At 47.5% G+C, this 25,577-nt stretch overlaps 1 protein-coding gene across 4 annotated transcripts in view; it reads right to left on the bottom strand.

The window, feature by feature from the left end:
- LOC144499841 (CRACD-like protein) overlaps positions 1-25,577 on the bottom strand; it is a 200,891-nt gene that overhangs the window by 115,656 nt on the left and 59,658 nt on the right. For 3 of the 4 annotated variants that reach the window (XM_078222375.1, XM_078222376.1, XM_078222378.1), the window contains exon 1: positions 5,081-5,353. The exons of the other annotated variant lie outside the window; for it this stretch is intronic. In XM_078222375.1, the coding sequence (XP_078078501.1) occupies positions 5,081-5,118 (38 nt within the window). In that variant the 5' untranslated portion in view covers positions 5,119-5,353. Of the gene's footprint in view, positions 1-5,080; positions 5,354-25,577 lie in introns of those variants that run through there. 4 annotated transcript variants of the gene reach the window in all.

Genomic DNA, 25,577 nt, shown 5'->3' with positions numbered 1-25,577 from the left:
ATGGGGAGAAGGCAGGAAAATGGGGATGAGGAGCATATCAGCCATGATCGAATGGCAGAGCAGACTCGATGGGCCGAATGGCCTAATTCTGCTCCTATATCTTATGAACTTATGAACGATTATGTGGCAATCAGTAAGCTGACTGCCAGTGGGCAAAGGTAGCATTCAGTCTAGGGCTGTCCTGTAAAAAGATATTGCTGCAGCAATAAAAAGTCTGGGAGGGCCAGCAGTAAAGACAAGGCCGGCGCAGCACAGAGAGAGGCAACAGGCCCCCGCGACAGCCCCATGGTTTAGTGACACCCCCAGGCAGGTACTCCTCCAGGCTCCTTGGGCATGCTGAGAGGTCCTCTCCCCCGGCGACAGGAGGGGAGAGCTGTCTGTCACACCAAAGATGGTCAGAGGAGGTCAGCAGTGGTGGAGTCATCTCTAGAACCTGGCTAATGTACCACAAGAGGGTGATTGACCTTATGAAACACCTCCCCACCCCCCAAAGTGGTTGCACAACAACGTGCTCACCTTAGGGGCTTACATGTGGCAAAGCATGAGGTTCAGCTAGATAGAGAAGTTCCAGGCATTGGGGCCAGGTAGTTGCATTGGCTGTGGCAGACATGACTGCATACCAGTGGATGGTGTTATCTCAGTGCAGACCAGTATCATAGATTCATGGTATCCCTACAGAAGAAGGCCATTCGGCCTATGAAACCTGCACTGACAACAATCTCACCCAGGCCCTATCCCCGTAACACCATGCATTTACCCTCCTAATCCCCCTGATACTAAGTGGCAATTTAACATGGCCAATCAACCTAACCCGCACATCTTTGGACTGTGGGTGGAAATCGGAGCACCCGGAGGAAACCCACACAGACACAAGAAGAATATGCAAAGGCAGTAACCCAGCCGGAATTGAACCCGGGTCCCTGGCGCTGTGAGGCAGCGGTGCTAACCACCGTGCCACCCATAATTTTATTGTTTTCTTGCTTGGAAATTTGAAAACTCAAGTACATTCTAAAAGAATGAAACCACAAGGTTCATGGTTTCAAAGAAAATGTTACTACACAAAAATCAGGTATATGAATCACTACACTCTGCCTTAACTGGGAGGATACGTTAAAGATTTTAAAAGTACAATGGACACAGTCATTTATTCTCGCAACTGAACTTTTTAACTCAAATTTCTTCTCCATCCAACTTGGCTTCTAACTATCAAGTCAGATATTTATTGAAAATTGGAAGAATAAGCACATGGTCTGAGCGCTGTTTCAAAGCTTTGTATAACGGTTGAGATTTCTTGGGCTTTCTACTTACTTGCAGCAAGGCTTTCCCTTCAAATCTCCTCCAACCATCCCAAGGATCCTAGGGTTGTTGCTTCTAGTTCAATGCAGGGTATCACCAGCATCTTAAGTGTGGCTATCTCAGGGCAGAACCCTGCTGCTTCTAATACTCTTTAACTCTGCTGCTTTGCATGTACTCTGTCTCTCTTTACAGCTCGGATATCCTGAAGTGTCATTCACCATTAGTGGAGTAGGTTAGTTAACACACACACACACACACACACACACACACACACACACACACACACATACACACACACACACACACACACACACACACACAATCTCCGTCAAAGGTTTGGATGGGTCAGAGCACATCACTAGATATCCAGGTATTTATTTGCCATCCACAATGTTCACTCTAACTGGGAACCTAATAAAGGCTAAGGTTAATGAAGGAGGAAACACCAGGATTGCAGACAACTGAAGAAAGTTGGGCCGAAGGGCCTGTTTCCAAGCTGAAAACCTCTATGAAGCTTGGATCTGCCACAAGGAATCATCATGTGAATCATGCCTCTCTTAACGAGTCCCGAGCATCCCAAGTGTGTAACACCTTGCCTGTGTTCCTGGGGGCTCCTCAGCATCCTGTACCTGGTCATCATCTTCATCCCCCCATCTCCTCAACATTGGAAGAGGCTTTGTGCTTAACTGTTCTCCCATCTGAAACAGCCAGGCTGTGTAGGGTACTGCATGCCACAGTGATACGAGAGACCCTGAACTTGGGCCACTATTGGTCTCTGCCAGAACTGTCAAGGTAGCTGACCAGTGCCTTAGGCAGCCTTACAGGCTGCTTGATGCTCTCTCAAATTGTCCCAATCGTAAGTGTAGTACTTCTGTGCTTCGGTGTGAGGGTTCCTCACAGTAGCCATGTCTTCAGTGGGAAGTCCCTGTCACCCAGTATCCATCCTTGAAGGTAGGTAAGGTTCTGAAAAGCTCTGGCATCTGGGACTGCCTCAGTACGTAGATGTTGAGACTGCTTCCCGGGGCGCACACCTGATGGAGCAGCTTGAAGCGGCCAAAGATCAGTCATTCATCGAGTGTGGAGATCCTTCCTTGTTGAGGAAGACTGCTCGGTCTGTGGGAGCAGACTCCTGGTCTGTCTGGCCACCTTGAAGGGGCCACTGGTGACCATCTTGATGCAGCAATGAGCTGCAGACTGGGAGATTCCACAGATATCTCCAGAAGATCCCAACAATGATCCAGAGGAGTAGGAGTTCACCTTCAGTGCCACTGAAACTGGTTACCACCTCCCATGGAACTCAGCTCGTCCTCCAACATGGCGCCCAGTTCTGTGATCTTCAGTGACACTGCTGCTCTGACAGCTGACAGTAGCTGAGCCACAGTGCGCACACCCTCTCTGGTGGGGAACCTCTCCGTGCAAGAGGCTGATAGCGTACCCTTCTGTGCTTTTCCCCTCCTCCACTCCCTCCCCCAAGGCTTGGTGCTCCTAATGCCTCACTGCCATTGCTCTCTCCCTCTCTCTGCCCTATCTCTCTCTCTGCCCCTCTTTCCCTCTCTCTGTCATTTTCTCTGCCCTCTCTCCCTTTCTGCTGCTCTCTCCCTCTCTCTCCCTCTCTCTGCCACTCTCTCCCTCCCTCTGCCACTCTCTCCCTCTCACTGTCCCTCTCTCTGCCCCTCTCTCCCTCTCTCTGTCGCTCTCACCCTCTATCTCCCCCTCTCTCTCCCTCTGCCGCTTTCTCCCTCTCTCTGCCGCTCTCTCCCTCTCTCTCCCTCTCTCTGCCCCTCTCTCTCCCTCTCTCTGCCCCTCTCTTCCTCTCTCTGCCCTTCTCTCCCTCTCCCTCTCTCTGCGGTTGCTCCTCACTGGAGGAACCAAACTCTGGATGAGACCCATGGCCCGTAGTTTCACCATGTGTCCAAGGATTCCTTCCCTACATACGTGCCAGCATCCAGATGCCACTTTGGGGGCATACCCTCCTGGCATTGCTTCTCCTTCTCCCCACTGTCTATGCCAATGTCCTCGCTCTTTCAGCTGCCCTGTACAGGGTTCACAACAGGAACTGAACTCCCACTTGTTACACCTGGCGAGATTCTGAAACCCTGTGGCTTCAGTACAGAGCTGGGGAAATCCATTGAGTCCAGGTAGAATATAAGGGAGCAGCCATCTCAGAAAGATTAATTACCTGCCTGCCTCAAAGAATCACCTCACCCATGCTAACTGCCCTGGGAAAATTCACCCATGGTAACCATAGATGTTTAATACAAATATTTTTAGTAAATTGAGATGACTCAAGTGGGGCGTGGACCCATACACCCACTGGTTTGCCTCGTTAATCCAATTCCAATGTTTGAAATGGCCCCAAACTAAAACACAGTCTGTATATCATGCATCTTTCTATTTGGGGGAGGTAGTGGCATGGGGGAGGCAGTGGCATGGGGGAGGCAGTGGCATGGGGGAGGCAGTGGCATGGGGGAGGCAGTGGCATGGGGGAGGCAGTGGCATGGGGGAGGCAGTGGCATGGGGGAGGCAGTGGCATGGGGGAGGCAGTGGCATGGGGGAGGCAGTGGCATGGGGGAGGCAGTGGCATGGGGGAGGCAGTGGCATGGGGGAGGCAGTGGCATGGGGGAGGCAGTGGCATGGGGGAGGCAGTGGCATGGGGGAGGCAGTGGCATGGGGGAGGCAGTGGCATGGGGGAGGCAGTGGCATGGGGAGGCAGTGGCATGGGGGAGGCAGTGGCATGGGGGAGGCAGTGGCATTGGTGGTATTGTCCCTGGACTGGTGATCCAGAGACCCAGGATAATGCTCTGGAATTAAAAGTCTAATAATGACAATGGTCATAAAATCACATCTGGTTCAGGTGGCACAGTGGTTAGCACTGCTGCCTCACAGCGCCAGGGACCCGGGTTCAATTCCCGGCTTCAGATCACTGTCTGTGCAAAGTCTGCACGTTCTCCCCGTGTCCGCATGGGTTTAGTCCGTGTGCTCCAGTTTCCTCCCACAGTCCGAAAGGCGTGCTGGTTAGGTGGATTGGCCATGCTAAATTGCCTCTTAGTGTCAGGGGTACTAGCTAGGGTAAATACATGGGGTAATGGGGATAGAGCCTGGGTGGGATTGTGGTCGGTGCAGACCCGATGGGCCAAATGGCCTCCTTTTGCACTGTAGGTGATTCTATAATTTGCCCCCAGTGAGGGCTGGGATAGATTCCCGAATGGGTCTGTGTTAATTGGAGCACAGCGACCAGTTTCAGTGAGTTTGGGTTTATTGAAGGACTTGCACAGTTAAATTTGCCCATCCATCAAAAAAAGACAGGACAAAAAAAACATAACCAACAGCCAAAGAGCTTCACCTTTACAAACACAGGAAAGAATGTTCTGATTATAGAACAAAAGTTACCACGTCCCGTTCACTCAGCACAATCCCAACTCAGATTGCTTCTGGCAATAAAGATGAATAAAGCACGTTTGATAGCTTTTGACAACTCTTCTCCACACAGACAGGCACTGATTCCAGTCTAAGAACTCAGCTCGCAACACACACAGCCATCTCTTATCAGAGATATTCCAAACCAAACAACAGGTTTTAATTCTGAGTATGTACTCAGCAGTCCGTCGGGGTGGCTCTGTTGAACTATGGGCTGTTGATGAGACTGCAGGAATCGCCCTTTGCACTCTCCCAACTGTACACACAACACACACACACACACTGTCAGGAAAAGTTGCTGTAGCTCAGTGGCTTTAACCTAGCGAGGTCCCGAGCTGTTCTTCCAGCACCCCCCCAGTTCACTTACCTCGAATCAGCGCGCAGGCAGTGGTAGAATCCAGCCATGTTGTCCTGTGCTGGCCTCCTCCTCCCCTGTCACAGGCTTTTACAAGCTACACACCAGAAAGCAGGCACAGTGACTGCGATGTGTCTCCGTCAGGGCTTGCAAATGCACCACTCCTGCACATGCCTTTAGTGATTAGCAGCGGGGTTGGGTTACTGCTCCGTTTAAAGGGTACAGTGCTCTGGCTAAAGGTGCAGCACCAAGCCTGCACCCAGTCCAAGATGAGTTTTGCACTTATCAGCCTACCTCTCCCCTCAAAATGACACTCCCAAATTTAGTCTTGGCTTTAAGCTGGAATGAATTTGGTGCCGTAAATCACTTCCCCATAACCGCTGCCAGAACTTGTTTTAATAACTCTATGTGATTTTTGCAGTTCCAATCCTCTGTTCGAATATCTGTTTTTTAATAACCCCCCCCCCCCCCCTGTCCTGAGCGCGGCTCATCCCCAACCTAAACAGGGCTTTAAGAAGCCCAGTTTTAGACAAACCAGTTTTTTCCCCAGTGAACCAGAGTTCGATTCCCGGCTTGAGTCACTGTCTGTGTGGAGTTTGCACATTCTCCCCGCCCGTGTCTGTGTGGGTTCCCTTCGGTTTCCTCCCACACTCCAAAGATGTGCAGGTTAGGTGCTAAATTGCCCCTTAGTATCAGAGGGACTAGCTAGGGTAAATGCATGGGGTTGTGGGGATAGGGCCTGGGTGGGATTGAGGTCGGTGCAGATGCGATGGGCTGAATGGCCTCCTTCTGCACTGTAGGATTCTATGATTCTAAGTTACCTGACTGGGAAAGCTCCCCCAGTGCTCAGCCGTTTAGATTTGGCAGCTCTGAGCCTTGTTACCGTACTGGTGATGCCAGCTTCCTGAAGTAGCGCACCTTTTTTACTTTGTCAGAGATGAGGACACTAAAGAGTACATGTTCAGAGTACATCTTCTGGTGTGTTGTAAGCAGTTTGACATCTCAATCAGCTTGTCCAATTGAGATTAGTTGGGTGTAAAAGAAAAGGACAACTTGCATTTATATAGCACCTTCCACAACTTCAACATGTCCCAAGGCGTTTGCAGCCAAGTGTGATATATGTATCAAAAACAAAAAATGCTGAAAAATCTCAGCAGATCTGATAGCATCTTGGCTCTATTCTCTCCCCACAGATGCTGTCAGACCTGCTGGAATTTTCCAACATTTTCTGTTTTTGTTTCAGATTCCAGCATTCGCAGTACTTTAGTGTCCCGGGATGCGTAGGTTAGAGGGATTAGTGGGGTAAATATGTGGGGTTACGGGGTTAGGGCCTGAGTGGGATTGTTGTCGGTGCAGACAGAATGGCCTCCTTCTGCACTGTAGGGTTTCTATTCTATGGATTCTATTTTGCCTTTATTTTTGTGATATGTGGATGTGAGGGGTTTGGGGTGCGTACTGCCCCTTTAAGAATATGGATCATGTGATCCTGGGGGGGTGGTTTGCTCCTCTCAGTGTGGAACCCAGTTAAAGGGCAGGATTTTCCAGTCATGTTCGCCCCAAACCGGAAAGTCTCGCCCGAGGTCAACGAACCTTTGCATGGTCCACCCCCCCGCCTGCAACGATTCCTGTGGCGAGTGAGGCGGGAAGATTCCTCCAAGCGGTCTAGGATTTGATTGTGGGACAGTGCACGCCTAATAAAGAGTTTCCCAATGTTTAAGTTTCCAAGGCCTTCTTCGTGGTTCTTCTTGCACCATGCATCAATAAGTACATATATAACACCAAGGAATTAATTCTTCTTTGGAGGTGTCATCACCTAGGCTCTAGAATGGATCTCATCAGTCATGCAAGGATCCACAGACACCATAACCAGTAACAAGGAGATTCTAAGGTGGACAGTCATACTCCTTAACCATATGACCATAAAATATCGAAGCAGAATTAGGCCATTCAGCCCATCGAGTCTGCTCTGCTATTCAATCATGGCTGATACGTTTCACAACATCATTCTCCTGCTTTGCCCCCATAACCTTTGATCCATTTACCAATCAGGAACCTATATCTATCTCTGTCGTAAATACACTGCCCTCCACAGTCTTCCCTGGCAATGAATTCCACAGATTCACCACCCTCTGGCTGAAGAAATTCCTTCTCATCTCATTTCTAAAGGGCCGTCCCTTTACTCTGAGGCTGTGCCCTCAGATACTAGTCTCTCCTTCTAATGGAAACATCTTCCCCACATCCACTCTATCCAGGCCTTTCAATAATGAGTGATCGCTAACGGAGAAGGTCACCATCGCAATATAGGATCATGGCAGGCAACATGTGCACAGTGAGATCCCACAAACAACAATGCCATAGTGACGCATTTGAGCAATGTCAGTGTCTTCCTTTGAATCAGGCTGGGTTGGGAGGGGGAAGGGGGGGGGGGGCGGCTTTTCCATTCACAAGGCCTCAGTTTAACATCTCATCCCAAGGTGGTGAAAAGTGAATAGTCAGCACTGCTCAAAACGAGAGAATAATAAGAATAACAATGTTTAACGATCCAACTGACTCTGCAACTCCGAAAACAGGAGGTCGATAGTAACAGGTAAGAAACCTTGGAGGCGGCACGGTGGCACAGTGGTTAGCACTGCTGCCTCACAGCGCCAGGGACCCGGGTTCGATTCCCGGCTTGGGTCACTGTCTGTGTGGAGTTTGTACATTCTCCCCGTGTCTGCGTGGGTTTCCTCCGGATGCTCAGGTTTCCTCCCACAGTCCAAAGATGTGCGGATTAGGTGAGTTGGCCATGTTAAATTGACCCTTAGTGTTCGGGGGACTAGCTAGGGTAAATTCATGGGGTTATGAGGATAGGGCCTGGGTGGGATTGTGGTTGGTGCAGACTCGAAGGTCCGAATGGCCTCCTTCTTCACTGTAGGGATTCTATGTTTCTATGTGTCAGAGATAACTGGAAGATTTGCAATAATTATTTCGCTACATTGACTGGAAATTGTAATCAGTTCTTGTGAGTTTATAATATACTCATCATTTTGTCTCTGTAACAGAGATACTACTTGAATACATCTTGAAAGATTTTACAGGGGTAAAAGACAACAGACCGGATGCACACTTGATATTTTTAATTTCGATAAACTGTTGCTTAATCGCCTATATTAGTAGCTGCATTCAAAAGTCTCCAGGTCCCTAGTTGGTACAGATGCACATCCATGGTTTTTTTATTTATTCATGGGATGTGGGTGTCGCTGGCCGGGCCAGCATTTATTACCCATCCCTGAGGGCATTTGAGAATCAGCCACATTGCTGTGGATCTGGAATCACATGTAGGCCAGACCGGGGAAGGACGGCAGATTTCCTTCCCTAAAGGACATTAGTGAACCAGATGGGCTTTTACAAATGACAATGGTTTCATGGTCATCATTAGACTTTTAATTCCAGATTTTTTATTGAATTCAAGTTCTGCTATGATGGGATTCAAATCTAGGAACCCAGAGCACTATCCTGGGTTTCTGGATTACTAGTCCAGTGACAATACTACCATGCCACCGCCTCTCCTTCAGTGTGAGGAGTTGGAGTGGGGTTGAGGAAGATGCAGTCGGAAAGTTCCAGCCTCTGTTCCACCATTTTGGCTGTTCACAGAGGGAAGTGGAGTTCCAACCAAAAAGGTCAAAAGTTCAGTGCTGCCATTCCCAACCCCAGTGCAGTTTAATTAAAATGGTGGATGCCACTCCTGGTCTCAGATCTATCAGCGCAGAGTAAGAGGATTGGTGCCCGAGAACCTGGTGTTAGTGGTAAAGAAGGGGGTCCTCATGTGGAACTCACTCTCTGAGGGGGTTTGCTGTCTCAGTTGGCCAGTTTCCAGTTCTTGCCAGCTCCACTTCTGTAGAGTATCAGTACCTCACTGATGGTAAGAGATGAGGGAGGCTGTGCCGAGGAGATCAGATACACACGGGATAAACAAGACAAGTCTCACCTTCATAGACCTGCGTGCTACTGATAGGTTGTCACAGACCTCTGCAATCTCCAGGAAGGCAGCAGGGTGGCACAGTGGTTAAGCACAGCTGCCTCACAGCGCCAGGGACCCAGGTTCGATTCCCGGCTTGGGTCATTGTCTATGTGGAGTTTGCGTGTTCTCCCTGCGTCTGCGTGGGTTTCCTCTGGGTGCTCCAATTTTCTCCCACATTCTGGAGGACATGCTAGTTAGGTGAATTGGCCATGCTAAATTCTCCCTCAGTGTACCCGAACAGGCGCCAGAGTGTGGCGACTGGGGGATTTTCACAGTGACTTTATTGCAATGCTAATGTAAGCCTGCTTGTGATAATAATAAATAAACGATGTTGTGTTGCCTGTGAACTGGGGCAGTGCCATGCCAGTGATCCACAAAGTCAGCATGCTGCTGAATTGTTACACCTAGTTGGCTTGGGACAAAACCGATCGGTTGCATGTCCCTGTGAGTGGCTCACAACTCCTTCCAGCAGGTGACTGACACACTTATCTCTGCATCACTATCCTCATTGACCCAAGCCGTCGCCGGGACAGAGTTCGTGGCTTTGCAGCAGTGCCCGCTGTGCAGGACATGATTGACTATCTACAAGTGGCCCTCAGATCAACAGCACCATTCATTAGGGTGGCATGGATTCAATGGGCTGAATGGCCCCTTTCTGTGCCACACTATCCATTTATAACTACGGGAACAACTCACAGGTCTGTGCAACATACCCAGGGGGAAACCACGATGCCATTGTTCTGAGACACTTAGGGAGAGATAGTAGCAACATGGTAATGTCACTGGGCTAGCATTATGCAGTCCCAGGCTAATGCTCTGGGAACATGGGTTCAAATCCCACCATGGCAGCCAATCTCAGTAATGGTGACCATGAAACTATTGATTCTTATTTTTAAAAACCATCTGGTTTGTTAATGCCCCTGTAGGAAAGGAACTTTGCCATCCTTACCTACATGTGACTCCAGACCCACAGCAATGTGGTTGGCTCTTAATTGCCCTCTGAAATTACCTTGCAATTATGCTAATGGGATCAAATAAATTTCACTCAATTTTGCAAGACATCACTGCATTTATATTAGCTTGGTCTATCTTCCTTAATTCCCTGCCCAATGGCAGATCCAACCGACACTGCCACAATCTCCACCAAGGGTGGGACGGCAGGGAGGTAGGTTCTGAATCCACCCCAGCCAGAATAGAGATTGAACCCAGGGCTGTTGGCACCAATCTGATCCAAGCTGGCTGTTCAGCCATCTGAGCCAACCTGCCCCTCTCCATTGGATCAACTTAGCAATACAGCCCAGCTTGGCCGTGCTAAATTCTCCCTCAGTGTACCCGAACAGGCGCCGGAGTGTGGCGACTAGGGGATTTTCACAGTAACTTCATTGCAGTGTTAACGTAAGCCTACTTGTGACACTAATAAATAAACTTTAAACTTAAACAATACAACACCAGCACCAAATAACTGACCGCTTAAATTAACATCCTCGACTGCAACGGACCACTCCAGCTGTGGAAAGCAATGAGGAGGCGATGGTCCGGTGGTATTATCGCTGGACTATTAATCCAGAAACTCAGCTAACCCGGGTTCGAATCCTGCCACGGCAGATGGTGGAATTTGAATCCAATAAAAAATATCTGGAATTAAGAATCTACTGATGACCATGAAACCATTGTTGATTGTCGGAAAAACCCATCTGGCTCACTCATGTCCTTCAGGGAAGGAAATCTACCTTACCTGGTCTGGCCTACATGTGACTCCAGAGCCACAGCAATGTGGTTGACTCTCAACTGCCCTCGGACAACTAGGGATGGGCAATAAACGCTGGCCAGCCAGCGACGCCCACACCCCACAAATGAATGAGGAAAAAAGATGGTTGGTATCAATTTAGCAGCATAAGGCTTGTCGAATTCCCACCTCCTTCCCCGCTGCCGGCCCTGATACAAATCCTCATGGTAAATACAGCAAGCGGGGTGGCATTTCATGCTGGTATGAGTCTGGAGACACTTCCCAGTGCAGACAGCTGAAGTGTAAAGTGTGTATTAAGATGACATCCAGAGGAAAGTGTACAAATTATTTTTATCTTGGTTTTTATTTTACACAACAGCCTTTCAAACTGTGAAAAGGTGCCATACCGATCAGAACCAACTTCTGGAGCTAGTATTTAAAATGAAAGACGGGTGCTTGTGGGCATGGATGTTGTACAGGACTCCCATGTTATAGGCTGCTGATTTACAATGTAATAATAACCTGTCCCACGCTTATCACGTTGAGAAAAGCCCAATATAATTAAAAAAAGGATGCCACCAGCACGTGCATTGTTCTGAGTGTAAGTCATGGCCTGTTACTTATTGCTTTTCTTTCCTGCTGTGTATTCAAATGATCCTCAGCCAAGCTTAAGGCTAATTATGCAAATTATCTGTCAACGTCTCATTGGCCTTTTTCTCCCGACAGTCTCTGATTGCTTCCCTTCCCCCCTTTCTCCCCAGCCTTCCACTATTCCTCAAGGTCTGCGTGAACCCTCATACCTGCTCTCTGGTGCCCATGTGTAACCCCCGGGCACCCCCACCGTGGCAAGGGAGATTTTAAATGAACACTCTTCAGATGTGGAATACTTTCACGCTCCCCGCTGGCGATCCCACTTCCTAATGACACTCCTTCCCATTTAACTTCCCGTCCCAGTAAATTAAGCTTTAGTGCCTGCTTTAGAATTCCTCCTCAATGGCTGTCACAGGGACACTATCTAGTATGTTATTATAGCTCACTGCGGTGAATAAATCCTTTCTGAGTCCATTCCTTGAAGTGTGCTTTGAAGAAATGGAATTATACAGTGATAGATTTCTCAGCCTCGGCTGGGGGATAAATAAGGGCGATCCACATTCATTGTGCAGTAGATGAAAAAATGCACAAGAGTCACATTCACTTTACTTGCTGCATCCTTCAGAGCATCGATTCCAAAAGCAGAATAAGGGCTCGCTTACTTAAGACAGGGATAAGGAGGAATTTCTATTCTCAGTGGGTAGTGAATCTGTGAATTCTTTACCGCAGAGGGCTGGGTCATTAATAATGTTCAAGGCTGAGATAGACAGATTTTTAATCAGTAAGGGAATCAAGGGTTAAGGGGATAAGGAGGGAAAGTGGATTTACAGATTATCATTTCAGATCAGTGAAGCAGACATGATGGGCCGAATGGCCTACTTAGGCTCCTATGTCTTATGGAGTGTAAGATGTGTAAATATGTATTCATTGTGCAGCACAGATTACAAAGGTAAAAGACATCAACGTCCCTGATTATAACTCACTGATTCTCATTGGAATTGTAAACGTTTACAAGTGTCCTAAATTGAGGACTGGTCTTTGATCCAATTGACTGAAATACACGGGGTGATGGATTCCCCACTCTGCCCGGGCTAAAAGATTGATGGCACCCACCCAGATGACCATTTGATTTGATTTGATTTGATTTTTTCTTGTCACATGTATTTGGATACAGTGAAAAGTATTGTTTCGTGAACACTAATCCTAGCAGTAATGCTAAGATGGCTACAAGAGCAGGTCAGACGCTAGGAATACTGCGGTGAGTAACTCACCTCCTGACTCCCCAAAGCCTATCCACCATCTACAAGGCACAAATCAGGAGTGTGATGGAATACTCCCCACTTGCCTGGATGGGTGCAGCTCCAACAACACTCAAGAAGCTTGACACCATCCAGGACAAAGCAGCCCGCTTGATTGGCACCACGTCTACAAACATTCAATCCCTCCACCACCGACGCTCAATAGCATCAGTGTGTACCATCTACAAGATGCACTGCAGCAATTCACCAAAGATCCTTTAACAGCACCTTCCAAACCCATGACCACTTCCATCTAGAAGGCCAAGAGCAGCAGATACATGAGAACACGATATATATATGTGAAAGGATATATTGGCCTTGGAGGGAGTGCAGAGAAGGTTCACCAGGTTGATACCGGAGATGAGGGGTATGGATTATGAGGAGAGATTGAGCAGATTAGGTTTGTACTCGTTGGAGTTTAGAAGGCTGAAGGGTGATCTTATAGAGGCATATAAGATAATGAAGGGGCTGGATAGGGTAGAAGTGGAGAGATTCTTTCCACTTAGAAAGGAAACCAGAACTAGAGGGCACAGCCTCAAAATAAAGGGGGGTCAGTTTAGGACAGAGTTGAGGAGGAACTTCTTCCCTCAGAGGGTGGTGAATCTCTGGAATTTTCTGCCCACTGAAGTGGTGGAGGCTACCTCGTTGAATATGTTTAAGTCACGGATAGATGGATTTCTGATCGGTAGGGGAATTAAGGGTTATGGGGAGCAGGCGGGTAAGTGGAACTGATTCACTTCAGATCAGCCATGATCTTATTGAATGGCGGGGCAGGCTTGAGGGGCTAGATGGCCTACTCCTGCTCCTATTTCTTATGTTCTTATGTTTAACACCACCACCTGGAAGTTCCCCTCCAAGCCACTCACCATCCTGATTTGGAAATATGTCGCCGTTCCTTCACAGTCGCTGGGTCAAAATCCTGGACTTCCCTCCCTAACGGCATTGTGGGTTAACCCACAGCATGTGGACTGCAGCGATTCAAGAAGGCAGCTCACCACCACCTTCTCAAGGGCAACTAGGGATGGGCAATAAATGCTGGCCAGCCAGCGACGCCCATGTTTCACAAATGAATTTTAAAAACTACACAGACAAAACATACCGTTCATAGAGTACATAGGGGTAAAGAGAAAGGAGAGAGTGCAGAATATAGTGTTGCAGTTACAGGGAGGGTGAAGAAAAAAATCAGCTGAATCTAAGGTAAGTCCATTCAAAAGTCTGATGGCAGCAGGGAAGAAGCTGTTCTTGAGTCGGTTGGTATGTGTTTTCAGAATTTTGTATCTTTTTCCCGACGGAAGAAGGTGAAAGAGAGTATGTCCGGGGCATGTGGGGTCCTTGATTATGCTGGATGCTTTTCCAAGGCAGTGGGAAGTGTAGACAGTGTCAATGGATGGGAGGCTGGTTTAAGTGATGGACTGGGCTACGTTCGCAACCCTTTGTAGTTTCTTGCAGTCTTGGGCAGAGCAGGAGCCATACCAAGCTGTGATACATCCAGAAAGGATGCTTTCTATGGTGCATCTGGAAAAGTTGGTGAGAGTCGTAGTGGACATGCCAAATTTCTTTAGCCTCATCATCTTGCATAGCCTCAACATCAGCTGCCCCGCAGCCATTCCGGACAGGAATCAAATGGGGATTTGGGTCAGTGTGCGGGGGTCCTGCTCCTGGTACCCATTTGAGAGGACCCAGCAAGAGAGGTGAGGTCGAGGGGCCAACAGAGGGGTTGGAGGGGCAACCTTATGGGTAAAATATTTGGGTGGGGATTCTCCAATGTAACTGGGGTGGGAGCAATAAGAAGGGAGTCACCCTGGCAGCCACCAGCCCACGCAGAGAAACCAGCCGGGCTAGCTGCTTGGTATGAGCTTCCCCGCTAAATCCTGGAGGCATCCGGATGAGGTCCTTAAGTGAGAATAAATTGTGGTGAGAGTTTAGGTGGAGGGCAGAATTAATAAAGCCGCCCCCCCAGCCTTCAAACCCACAGCAGCGGAAGGTTAAACCCAGCCCCCTGTCTGTGATTGAATCGTCTGTTTTAAGTAATCGTAAAGACTTGCACATAAGATAAGAGTAAATGAATTCATCTTTACTGATCGTGACCTTTGTTCATTCCAGAGTGCTTTACAGCCAATGAAGCGCTTTTTGAAGTGTAATCACGGTTATAATGTAGGGAAATGTGATACCCGATATCACACATAGCAAGCTGCTATCATCAAGTTTTAGAGGAATAATTGCTGGCCAGGGCACCCCCAAGGTCAGCACCCATTCTTTTTTTGGAAGGCTAGGCAATATTTTATTGCCATCTGAGAGGGCAGACAAGACTTTGGTTCAACATCTGATCTGAAAGACGGCAGACTCCCAAAGTGCAGCATTCTCTCAGTACTGGACTGGAGCGGCAACTGCGATGATGTTCTCAAATCTCTGGAAAGAGGCTTTAACCCGCATTCAGTATGAGTGCTACCAACTGAACCAAGGCTTTCACCTAACCCGCCGATGCAGGTACTTAACGGGATAGAGAAAGTGAACGCAAAGCTATTGTCATGTCCCTAAGACGTGAAATTAATCATAAACTGTTTAGATCTTTTTTTGCTTTGCAAATAATTGAACTTTGCTGAAACAAAAGATGGCTGCTACAGGTCACATGGTCCACAAGTTGGCTACAGTTCCTGGAAATTTCCAACAGCAGTTCCAGGACAAAAGCCCAACCCTCATCCTTGTGGAATCTCACACCTCTCATTGTGAGGACACATTACAATCAACAAAAGAATGAATGAGCGGGTGCATGTCAGCCCAGCCTGATCATTTATCAAAGGGAAATTGAAATCCTGTTATACCTATGTAAGCACAAACAGCTACCATCTATTTCCTAAGGTAAGCAATGGATTTTGACCAGATTAGTCTGCAACAAACTCATTGATGGGCAATATCACATGACCGAAGCTTCTGGCGTTTGGAAAATTTTAATATTACTTTTCTAGACTCAACTCAGTCTACTATTAACTTCCAGCCTGCAAACACCACAGCAGGATTCCAGACTGACCATCAGCCTGCATAAGTCTAAGCCTCCCCATGGCCTGTTTCTCTGGAAAATCCCTGCCATTGCCTGCTGAGCAGACCAAGATCTGTATACCAATATCACCTCACTGCATCAACATCAAAGGTGTGGAACTTAGGAACTTAGCCAGCTGAACCCAGCTGAACTGTAATTCCTCACAAAGGAACTTTCACTGGATGCTGATTTTTATGGACTCTGATAATAATGCAAACTGATATCCATATCTGTGATTCTTTGTCCTTTAAGTTATTCATAGTCGTAAAAACCCCTCTTTCCTTTGGTATAGTAGAACCCTTAGGAGTATTGACAGGCAGACAGATCTGGGCCTAGATGTCCACCAATCACTGAAAGTGGCAATGCAGGTGGATAAAATAGTCAAGAAAGCATACGGCATGCTTGCCTTCATCGGTTGGAGCATTGAGTATAAAAATTGGCGGGTCATGCTGCAGCTGTACAGAACCTTAGTTAGGCCTCATTTGGAATATTGTGTACAATTCTGGTCGCCACACTACCAGAAGGATGTGGAGGCTTTTGAGAGGGTACTGAAGAGGTTTACCAGGATGTTGCCTGGTCTGGAGGATATTAGCTATGAGGAGAAGTTGGAGAAACTCGGTTTGTTCTCACTGGAATGACAGAGGTTGAGGGGTGACCTGATAGATTATGAATGGCATGGACAGAGTGGAGAGTCAGATGCTCTTTCCTAGGGTAGAAAAGTCAAGTAATAGGGGACATAGGTTTAAGGTGCGTGGGGAAAAGTTTAGAGGAGATGTGCGAGGCAAGTTTTTTACACAGAGGGTGGTGAACGCGCTGCCCGGGGAGGTAATGGGAGCAGGTACAATAGCGACATTTAAGGGGCATCTAGATGAATACATGAATAGGACGGGAATGGAAGGATACGGACTCTGTAAGTTCATACGGGTTTAGTTTAAGCAAGCACCATGATTGGTGCAGGCTTGGAGGGCCGAAGGGCCTGTTCCTGTGCTGTACTGTTCTTTGTTCTTTGTTCGATCTTCTTGTTGTGTGCTTGCATGTCTGTGGGAAGTTGCAACCATTCCCGGGTTTGAATGCGTGACTAAACTATACTTCTGATTTAATCCTGAAGAGATTTTGATGGGATTCAACAATTGAGCTCACGAACTTGAGGGTTTGGGGAAACACCCCTATTTCAAAAATGTAAATCACCTCTACTTATGGACATACGGTGAGAAAATTAAGTAGTTCTGTTATGTCTCTCCCACCCAGTCCTTTACACTAAACATTCAGATACGCCAGCAAAGTGGAATAAGAAAACAAATGTTCAAAGATGTAAGGAGCATATTTCTGAAAGATGACTGAGTGTTATAGAATCATAGAAACCCTACAGTGCAGAAAGAGGCCATTCGGCCCATCAAGTCTGCACCGACCACAATCCCACCCAGGCCCTACCCCCACATCCCTACACATTTTACCCGCTAATCCATGCATCGCAGGACACTAAGGGGCAATCTTAGCATGGCCAATCAACCTAACCCGCACATCTTTGGACTGTGGGAGGAAACCGGAGCACCCGGAGGAAACCCACGCAGACACGGGGAGAATGTGCAAACTCCACACAGACAGTGACCCAAGCCGGGAATCCCTGGAGCTGTGAAGCAGCGGTGCTAACCACTGTGCTACCGTGCCGCCCCGTTATCAACAGCTGGAACAGATTCGGACTAGGAGACTGAAGGAACAACTAGCGCCAGAATTCTACCGCCCCGCCCGTCACAGGAATCAAAACAGGCGGTGGGGGTGGACAATGGGAAGGTCCATTGACCTCGGGTGGGATTTTCTGGTGTCGGGTCAAGTGAGGCCATAAAATCCCACCTAGAGGTCAAAATAGGAACTGGTATTCTGGACAGATTAGATCAATTTAGCTGATGGGTCTGCTGGTTCCAAACCCATGTTGTGAATAAATTAGAAATAAACAGCATTAAGAGAGGAAAGGGGACATCTTAGTTGACTAAAAACTACTTGAGGGAGGAGAGGGTGGCCTTGGATAGAGGGTGAAGGGAGCAGAAGAGAGAAAATTAAGAAAAAACATTGAACTAAAAATGAAAAACAAACTTTAGTGACCGGCTGTGCCACAATTTTGATTCTATCGTTTGGGAACAGCTGACTGCTTCAGTAGTGTTTCTCATGTCTTTCACAGACAGTGGGAGGCCAAGTGTTTCACGCATGGAACTCCGTCATCTCCTACTTGAGAGTAATGTGGAGAAACAGCAAATAAATGGTTCTTCAAATGATGAGCTGCAGGATAAGCTCCATACTGACCACTTGGGAAGTTTAATGCGCCACCCTGGGGGGAGACTTCCTCATTTGCTATGTGTTAGTAACATCAAAAGCTAAACACTATCCGCAGTGAAATTATAAAATCATTCTGAACGTTTCAAAATGTTAGAAACTGGCACCAAAGGAAATGGCAGCCATTAGCGACACTCTTCACATTTGTTGCATTTCACTGGTCAAATGTTCTCCGCATGTTTTGAAGGGGCTTTCATTACACAGAACATACATAGAACATAGAACATAGAACAGTACAGCACAGGAACAGGCCCTTCGGCCCATGATGTTGTGCCGAACATGATGCCAAATTAACCTAATCCCTTCCGTCTGCCCTTGGTTCATATCCTTCTATTCTTTGCATATTCATGTGCTTATCGAAAAGCCCCTCAAACACCCCTATCGTATCTGGCTGCACCACCACCCCTGGCAGCGCGTTCCAGACACCTACCACTCTCTGTGTAAAAAACTTGCCCCTCATGTTGCCTTTGAACTTTCCGCCTCTCAGTTTAAGTGCATATACAGGCAGTATTTAATAGAGGTGATGGGGGGGCAGGGGGAGGGAGAGGGCACCCACTGGCTGGAGAGCTGGCGAGAGCCCCTTGTCACTTCTTTTTGGAATACCCGCCACATTAAGTGCCACTTAGGCAACAGCAGACTTTCCCTAGTTCCAAGGACCCCAGTTGGGCGGGGGGGGGGGGGGGGGGGGGGGGGGGGTCATGATCACCAAGAGCTTCTAGATTGGGGAACAATAATGAGTATCGAATACCTGATAATGAGGAACCCCTCCTCCCACCCCCTTCTCCACCTCCAGCAGCCCTCAAACAAACATCCCAGGGCTCCCCATAAAGAGCTCCTTAGACACTGCTGTAAGGCCGCAATTGGCCAGGGATGTGAAGGCCCTCCATGGGCCTGCCTGCCACAGATTTAATCAGGGCAGTGATGGGAAGGTCGTGGGGTCACCAGTTGCCACTCTTCTGCCTGGTTAAATGCCCCCCCCCCCAACTGCCTCAAAATCACAATGGGGCGGGCACCTGCAGCACAGAAACAGGTCATGCAGTCCAACTGGTCCATGCCAACCGATTTATGTTCCGCCCACCTTACTTCATCTAACCCCATCAGCTTTCCATCCTTCCTCTAGCCACTACACATCCCTGCTACTCACTTCAGGGGCGTGGGCAGAAGTCGTCTTACTAATGCTGAGAAACAACTCCTTACCATTATTCTTCAGCTTGGATCAGTTAAAGAAATGTCACCTCACGGAGGTCACATAAAGAAAATACTTTGTCTCAAAGGTCTGTGGCCAGACAGCTCCAAGCAGCAGTTCAAGAGAGCGGCGAGGAGTGGCTGAGAGAGGCCAACATGTGTACAGACAGCACTGCGAGATTCAAGCATTTCAGCAGGCTTCAGCTTCGAAGTTTGATCTATTTGACCTTGCCCGCTAAAAACACCACAAATAGAATAAGTGCACATGAGAGCAGGACAAATAAAAATGAAAGGAAAACCAAACAGCAGAGCACACATGGAGCACTCCAATGATATGCTTTTACACACTTCATTACATACATCCTCAGAGGGCACATTTTATTGATTAATATCACCAAGTTTCCTTAGGCAGCACCTTCCAAACCCATGACCACTTCCATCTAGAAGGACAAACGCAACAGATACATGGGAGCACCACCACCTGCAAGTTCCCCTCCAAGCCACTCACCGTCCTGACTTGGAAATATGTCGCCATTCCTTCGCAGTCGCTGGGTCAAAATCCTGGAATTCCCTCCCTAACGGCATTGTGGGTCAACCCACAGAACATGGACTGCAGCGATTCAAGAAGGCAGCTCACCCACCACCTTCTCAAGGGCAACTAGGGATGGGCAATAAATGCTGGCCAGCCAGCGACGCCCACATCCCATGAATGAATAAAAAAAACAAAATCCTACGTTACAAATGACTTGTTTAAATATTAGACGAAACATGTCAACTAGTTGGCCAGTCAGTAAACGATCACACTTACCTCTGAGCTAGAACATTACTTCACTCAATCACAGTTCCCACATTAGTCTACAGTTAAGACACTAAATTGCTCACTTGAAATGAAATGGTGTCACGTTTGAATGTGCCTAACAGAGGAAAGGATTCTGTAATCCCAAGTTCAGCGTTGGTCTTTTGAATGAAAGGCAAGCAGGCAGGCACCAATTTAGTCAAGTTTAGCCAATTCCTTTGGGGAGATCCAGTTTCCTTTTTATTATGATCAGAATGGCTCTCTCCTGGATGATGTATAAGAAAATATTTCAGAACTGATTAATGACCTTTGTCTACAAGGAAGAATGAAACACTGGTAGAGTGAATGCTCAGAAGGATTCAATACTTTACCTTCATCGGCTTGTTCACTGTGGCAATCCTTCATTAATTGAATCACAGAATCACAGAATACTACAGTGCAGAAGAGACCCTTCGGCCCATCGGATCTGCATGAAAGGCCCTGACCTGCCCACCTAATCCCACTTGCCAGCACTCGGCCCACAGCCTTGAATGTTATGGCGTGCTCATCCCAGATACTTTTTAAAGGATGTGAGGCATCCCGCCTCCACCACCCTCCCAGGCAGCGCATCCCAGACCGTCTGGGTAAAAAGGTTTTTTCTCAAATCCCCCTTAAACCTCCCACCCCTCACTTTTAACTTGTGGCCCCTCGTAACTGACCCTTCAACTAAAGGGAACAGCTGCTCCCTATCCACCCTGTCCATGCCTCTCATAATCTTGAACCTCAGTCTTCTCTGCTCCAGAGAAAACAACCCAAGCCTATCCAACCTCTCTTTATAACTTAAATGTTCCATCCCAGGCAGCATCCTGGTGAATCTCCTCTGCACCTCTTCCAGTGCGTTCACATCCTTCCTACAATGTGGCGACCAGAACTGCACCCAGTACTCCAGCTATGGCCTCACCAAAGTTCTATGCAACTCCATGATGACCTCTCTGATTTTATAGTCTATACCCTAATTGATAAAGGCGAGTGTGCCATATGCCTTTTTCACCCACCACCTATTAACCTGCCTTTCTGCCTTCAGAGATCTATGGACAAACACGCCAAGGTTCATTTGTTCTTTGGAACTTCCCAGTGTCAAACTTTTCATAGTATACTTCCTTGTCAAATTATTCCTTCCAAAGTGCATCACCTCGCATTTTTCAAGGTTAAACTGGCATGGCAGAAGTTTAGTTTAATGCTCCAATCTTTCCTCTATCTGACTATGACTATGAAACAAGCCTCAGAGCAAACTAGTGGCTCAGTAAATGTCCACATTAACAGGGTTCCCAATAGCAAGACATCCACTGCATCCCTGTCTCCATGTGATTCTTTTAGCTGCAGTTCAACAATTGCCCCCATGAGCAGAATGAATGGCATACTTTCATCCTGACAATGAGAGCTACCGGGATATCTTTTTGAGCGCACTCCAGGGTCAGGTTGGTGCTCTAACAATCCCCAGGTCCCATCCAAAAAACGGATCCTGGCGGAAGTGTACACTTCAAATCCTGAATGTTCTTGACTTCCCTAATAAACTCCAACCATGAAGGGTGAGAGCCAAACACAGTGGTTCGCACTGCTGCCTCACAGCGCCAGGGACTCGGGTTCGATTCCCGGCTTGGGTCACTGTCTGTGCGGAGTTTGCACGCTCTCCCTGTGTCTGCGTGGGTTTCCTCCGGGTGCTCTGATTTCCTCCCACAGTCTGAGAGATGTGCGGGTTAGGTGGATTGGCCATGCTAAATTCTCCCTCAGTGTATCCGAACAGGCGACGGAGTGTGGGCGACTAGGAGATTTTCGCAGTAACTTCATTGGGTTAGTATAAGCCTACTTGTGACATTAATAAATAACTTTTAAAAAATGGCACCATTGTCCTTTCTTATATGAAATGTTGCAACAAATGCTGCACATATACCTCTGAGATTGAGTCTACAAGTAGAAGACATGGTACAACATAAATGAGAACAAAACTGAAAGAAAAATATTCATAAGTTGTTAGAATTATTATAATATTTTCTCAGTGATTTAATTGAAGGGTTATTTCTAGGTATGAGGGAACATGATAATTAGTGCATAACCTTTGACTACAAAAAGAAAAATGATTGTCTCAAGGACAATGACATATTTTCATGAAACACCTTGATATGTATTGGGAATATTAAATTGATGCACTGTGTACTTTCCTGTACAAAAGTAAATCTTCACAATGGATTTTGTATTGAGCTGTTACTGATACAATGCAGAGAATTTGTTCAAACTACGTAATGGGTATAAATCAGATGATAACAATGACTGAACGGCTGTTTAGTTGAACTCTATAGCTGTGCCAACTCTTATCGTGACTACAAAGGGTTGGGCTGTGAGCTGAAGGTTGGGATTAGGAAAAGGTGAGTTGGATATATAAAGCAACCTGCAGGTTCTGTCAGAGATACGCCAAGGTTATATCACTGACCCAGAGGAACGTTTCCTTTGAATGAAACACATTCTGTCCTACCTGTGTCTTGCTCTTGAGTTTGTTTGGTACAAATTGAAAATCTTACGATCTGATCGCTTTTTCTCTTTTGAAGGTGAGTTCTGGTTCCAAGGCAACCCAGCAGAGTCAGAGTTTTATATCACAGCAAGAGGCCCTTCAGCCCAACTGATCTGCGCCAGCATCAAACACTTATCTATTCTAATCCCATTTTCCAGCACTTGGTCCCTAGCCGTGTATGCTGCGGCGTTTCATGTGTTCATCTAAACGCTTCTTAAATGTTGTGAGGGTTCCCGACTCTACCACACTTTTCAGGCAGCGAGTTCCAGATTCATGCCACCCTCTGGGTGAAAAAGTTTTTCCTCAATTCCCCTCCAAATCTCCTGCCCCTTACCTTAAATCTATGCCCTCTGGTTACTGACCCCCGTCTGAAGGGGGAGGTTTCTTCCGATCTTTGTCCCTCATAAGTTTGGACACCTCGATCAGGTCCCCCCTCAGCCTTCTCTGCTCCAACAACCCCAGTCTAACCAATCTCTCTTCATAGCTGAAACGATCCAACCCAGACAATGTCCTGGTGCACCTCCTCTGAACCCTCTCTGGTGCAAGCACATTCTTCCTATAATGTGGTGAGCAGAACTGCACACAGTACTCCAGCCATGGCCTAACCAGCATTCTGTACAGTTCCATCATAACCTCCCTGCTCTTATATTCTACGCCTTGGCTAATAAAGGCAAGTATCCTCTGTGCCTTCTTAACCAATTTGTCTACCTGTCCTGCTGATTTCGGGGACCTATGGGCATGCACCCAGAGGTCCATCCGGTGTCCAGATCACCAACAACCTGTCTTGGTCCCCCCATGCTGACACTACAGTTAAGAAAGCCCCACCAATGCCTCTACTTTCTCAGAAGACTAAGGAAATTTAGCATGTCGACTACGACTCTCACCAACTTTTACAGATGCACCATAGAAAGCATTCTCTCTGGTTGTATCACAGCTTGGTATGGCTCCCGCTCTTCCCAAGACCGCAAGGAACTACAAAAGGTCGTGAATGTAGCCCAATCCATCACGCAAACCAGCCTCCCATCCATTGACTCTGTCTACACTTCCCAAGTGGTGGGGTGGGAGATGCTCTAAGGGAGGAAGCTCCTCAACAACTTCCTGCCTTTTTCCGAGCTAGGGATCCTGTCTCAACACAGCAAGTTGGAGCATCTCCTGGAAAACCTGCGCAAGATGAATAAGAACATAAGAACATAAGAAATAGAAGCAGGAGTAGGCCATCTAGCCCCTCGAGCCTGCCCCGCCATTCAATAAGATCATGGCTGATCTGATAGTGGTTTAGTTCCACTTACGGCCCGCTCCCCATAACCCTTAATTCCCTTATTGATCAGAAATCTATCTACCTGTGACTTAAACATATTTAACGAGGTAGCCTCTACTGCTTCAATGGGCAGAGAATTCCAGAGATTCACTACCCTCTGAGAGAAGAAGTTCCTCCTCAACTCTGTCCTAAACTGACTCCCCCTTATTTTGAGGCTGTGTCCTCTAGTTCTTGTTTCCTTTCTAAGTGGAAAGAATCTCTCTGCCTCTACCCTGTCTAGCCCCTTCATTATCTTATATGTCTCTATAAGATCTCCCCTCAGCCTTCTAAACTCCAACGAGTACAGGCCCAATCTACTCAATCTCTCCTCATAAGCTATCCCCCTCACACAGTGCAATTTTGCTGGAGAGGAACCCATTTCCATATTGGCGCAGTTGTAATGCTGGGTGCAGGGGCCACTTGTTCAGCCCCAGTTTCCAAAGCTCAAAGACCGATGGGAATGGGATCTTGCTTGGGGCTTAAGAAGAAGGGTTTGTGCAAGAACTCTCAAATGTGCTTGGTTACAGGATCCACAACATGTCCAGTATATTTTAAATCTATGCCTCCCTCCAGCCATGCAATCAGGACATATGTCAGCTATAAGATTGTACAAGCTTCCCACTTTCGGGAAAAATAGTCTATAAACTCCATTAAAAGCATATTGGGCAGGATTTTCCAGCCTCGCGCTCTCCAGAACTGGAGAAATCCACCTGAGGTCAACGGACCTTTCCATGGTCTGCCCCTCACCCACTCCGATTCCCGTGGTAGGCGGGACGGTAAAACTCGTCCCCGAGGTTGTGGTCCTGACAGGGATTGTCCCTGCTGCCATCGACTTTCCACCTATGCTCAACTCACCAGGATTTGCAAGTGTGGTGTGCACTTCATACCCATGGGACCAATGGGTGACCACACAATTACAGCTTATCAATGCCTGCCATGGTGGCACAGTGGTTAGCACTGTTGTCTCACTGTGCCAGGGGCCCGGATTCAATTCCCGGCTTGGGTCACTGTCTGTGCAGAGTCTGCTTGTCCTGCCCGTGTCTGTGTGGGTTTCCTCTGGGTGCTCCGGTTTCCTCCCACAGTCCAAAGATGTGCAGGTCAGGTGGATTGGCCAGGCTAAAGTATCCATTCGTATCGCAAGATATGTAGGTTAGAGGGATTAGCCAGGTAAATATGTGGGGTGATGGGGATAAGGCCTGGGTAAGATACTCTTTCAGAGAGTCTGTGTGGACACGATGGGCTGAATGGCCCCCTTCTGCGCTATAGGGGTTCTGTGGTCTGTAGAGAGGGCAGGGGTCATCATTTCGGGTACAAACTCTCAGGCAGAATCGTCCCCACCTCACTCAAGCACAAATCAAATTGGATGCATGGCTCAGAGACAGAGCAGATACAGAGATTGTGCATTTATAGAAACCACGCCTGCCATTGTTTTCGTAATTCCCCATTTCATTTGTTCGTGTTTTGTTCCATAAAATATGTGCTGTCCAAACAAGAGCACTCAACGAAGGATTGTGGAGTACATCATTAATTTATCTTGTGAGAAGGATTTTTATAATTCACCAATGCCTCTTTGAGCTCGGCTGCCTATTAAATCTCATTAGCGCAGCAACTGAGAGATTTCTCCATCCATTGGAGACTGATGGGGGACTCGCTGCCAAAACTCATTGCACACATAAGAGTCATTAGAGCAAAAGAACCTTCACTCT

This window comes from Mustelus asterias, chromosome 10 (assembly GCF_964213995.1).
Source record: "Mustelus asterias chromosome 10, sMusAst1.hap1.1, whole genome shotgun sequence".
NCBI lineage: Eukaryota > Metazoa > Chordata > Chondrichthyes > Carcharhiniformes > Triakidae > Mustelus > Mustelus asterias.
Note: the sequence above shows the minus strand (reverse complement) of the source record. Positions and strands in the feature narration are given on the sequence as shown.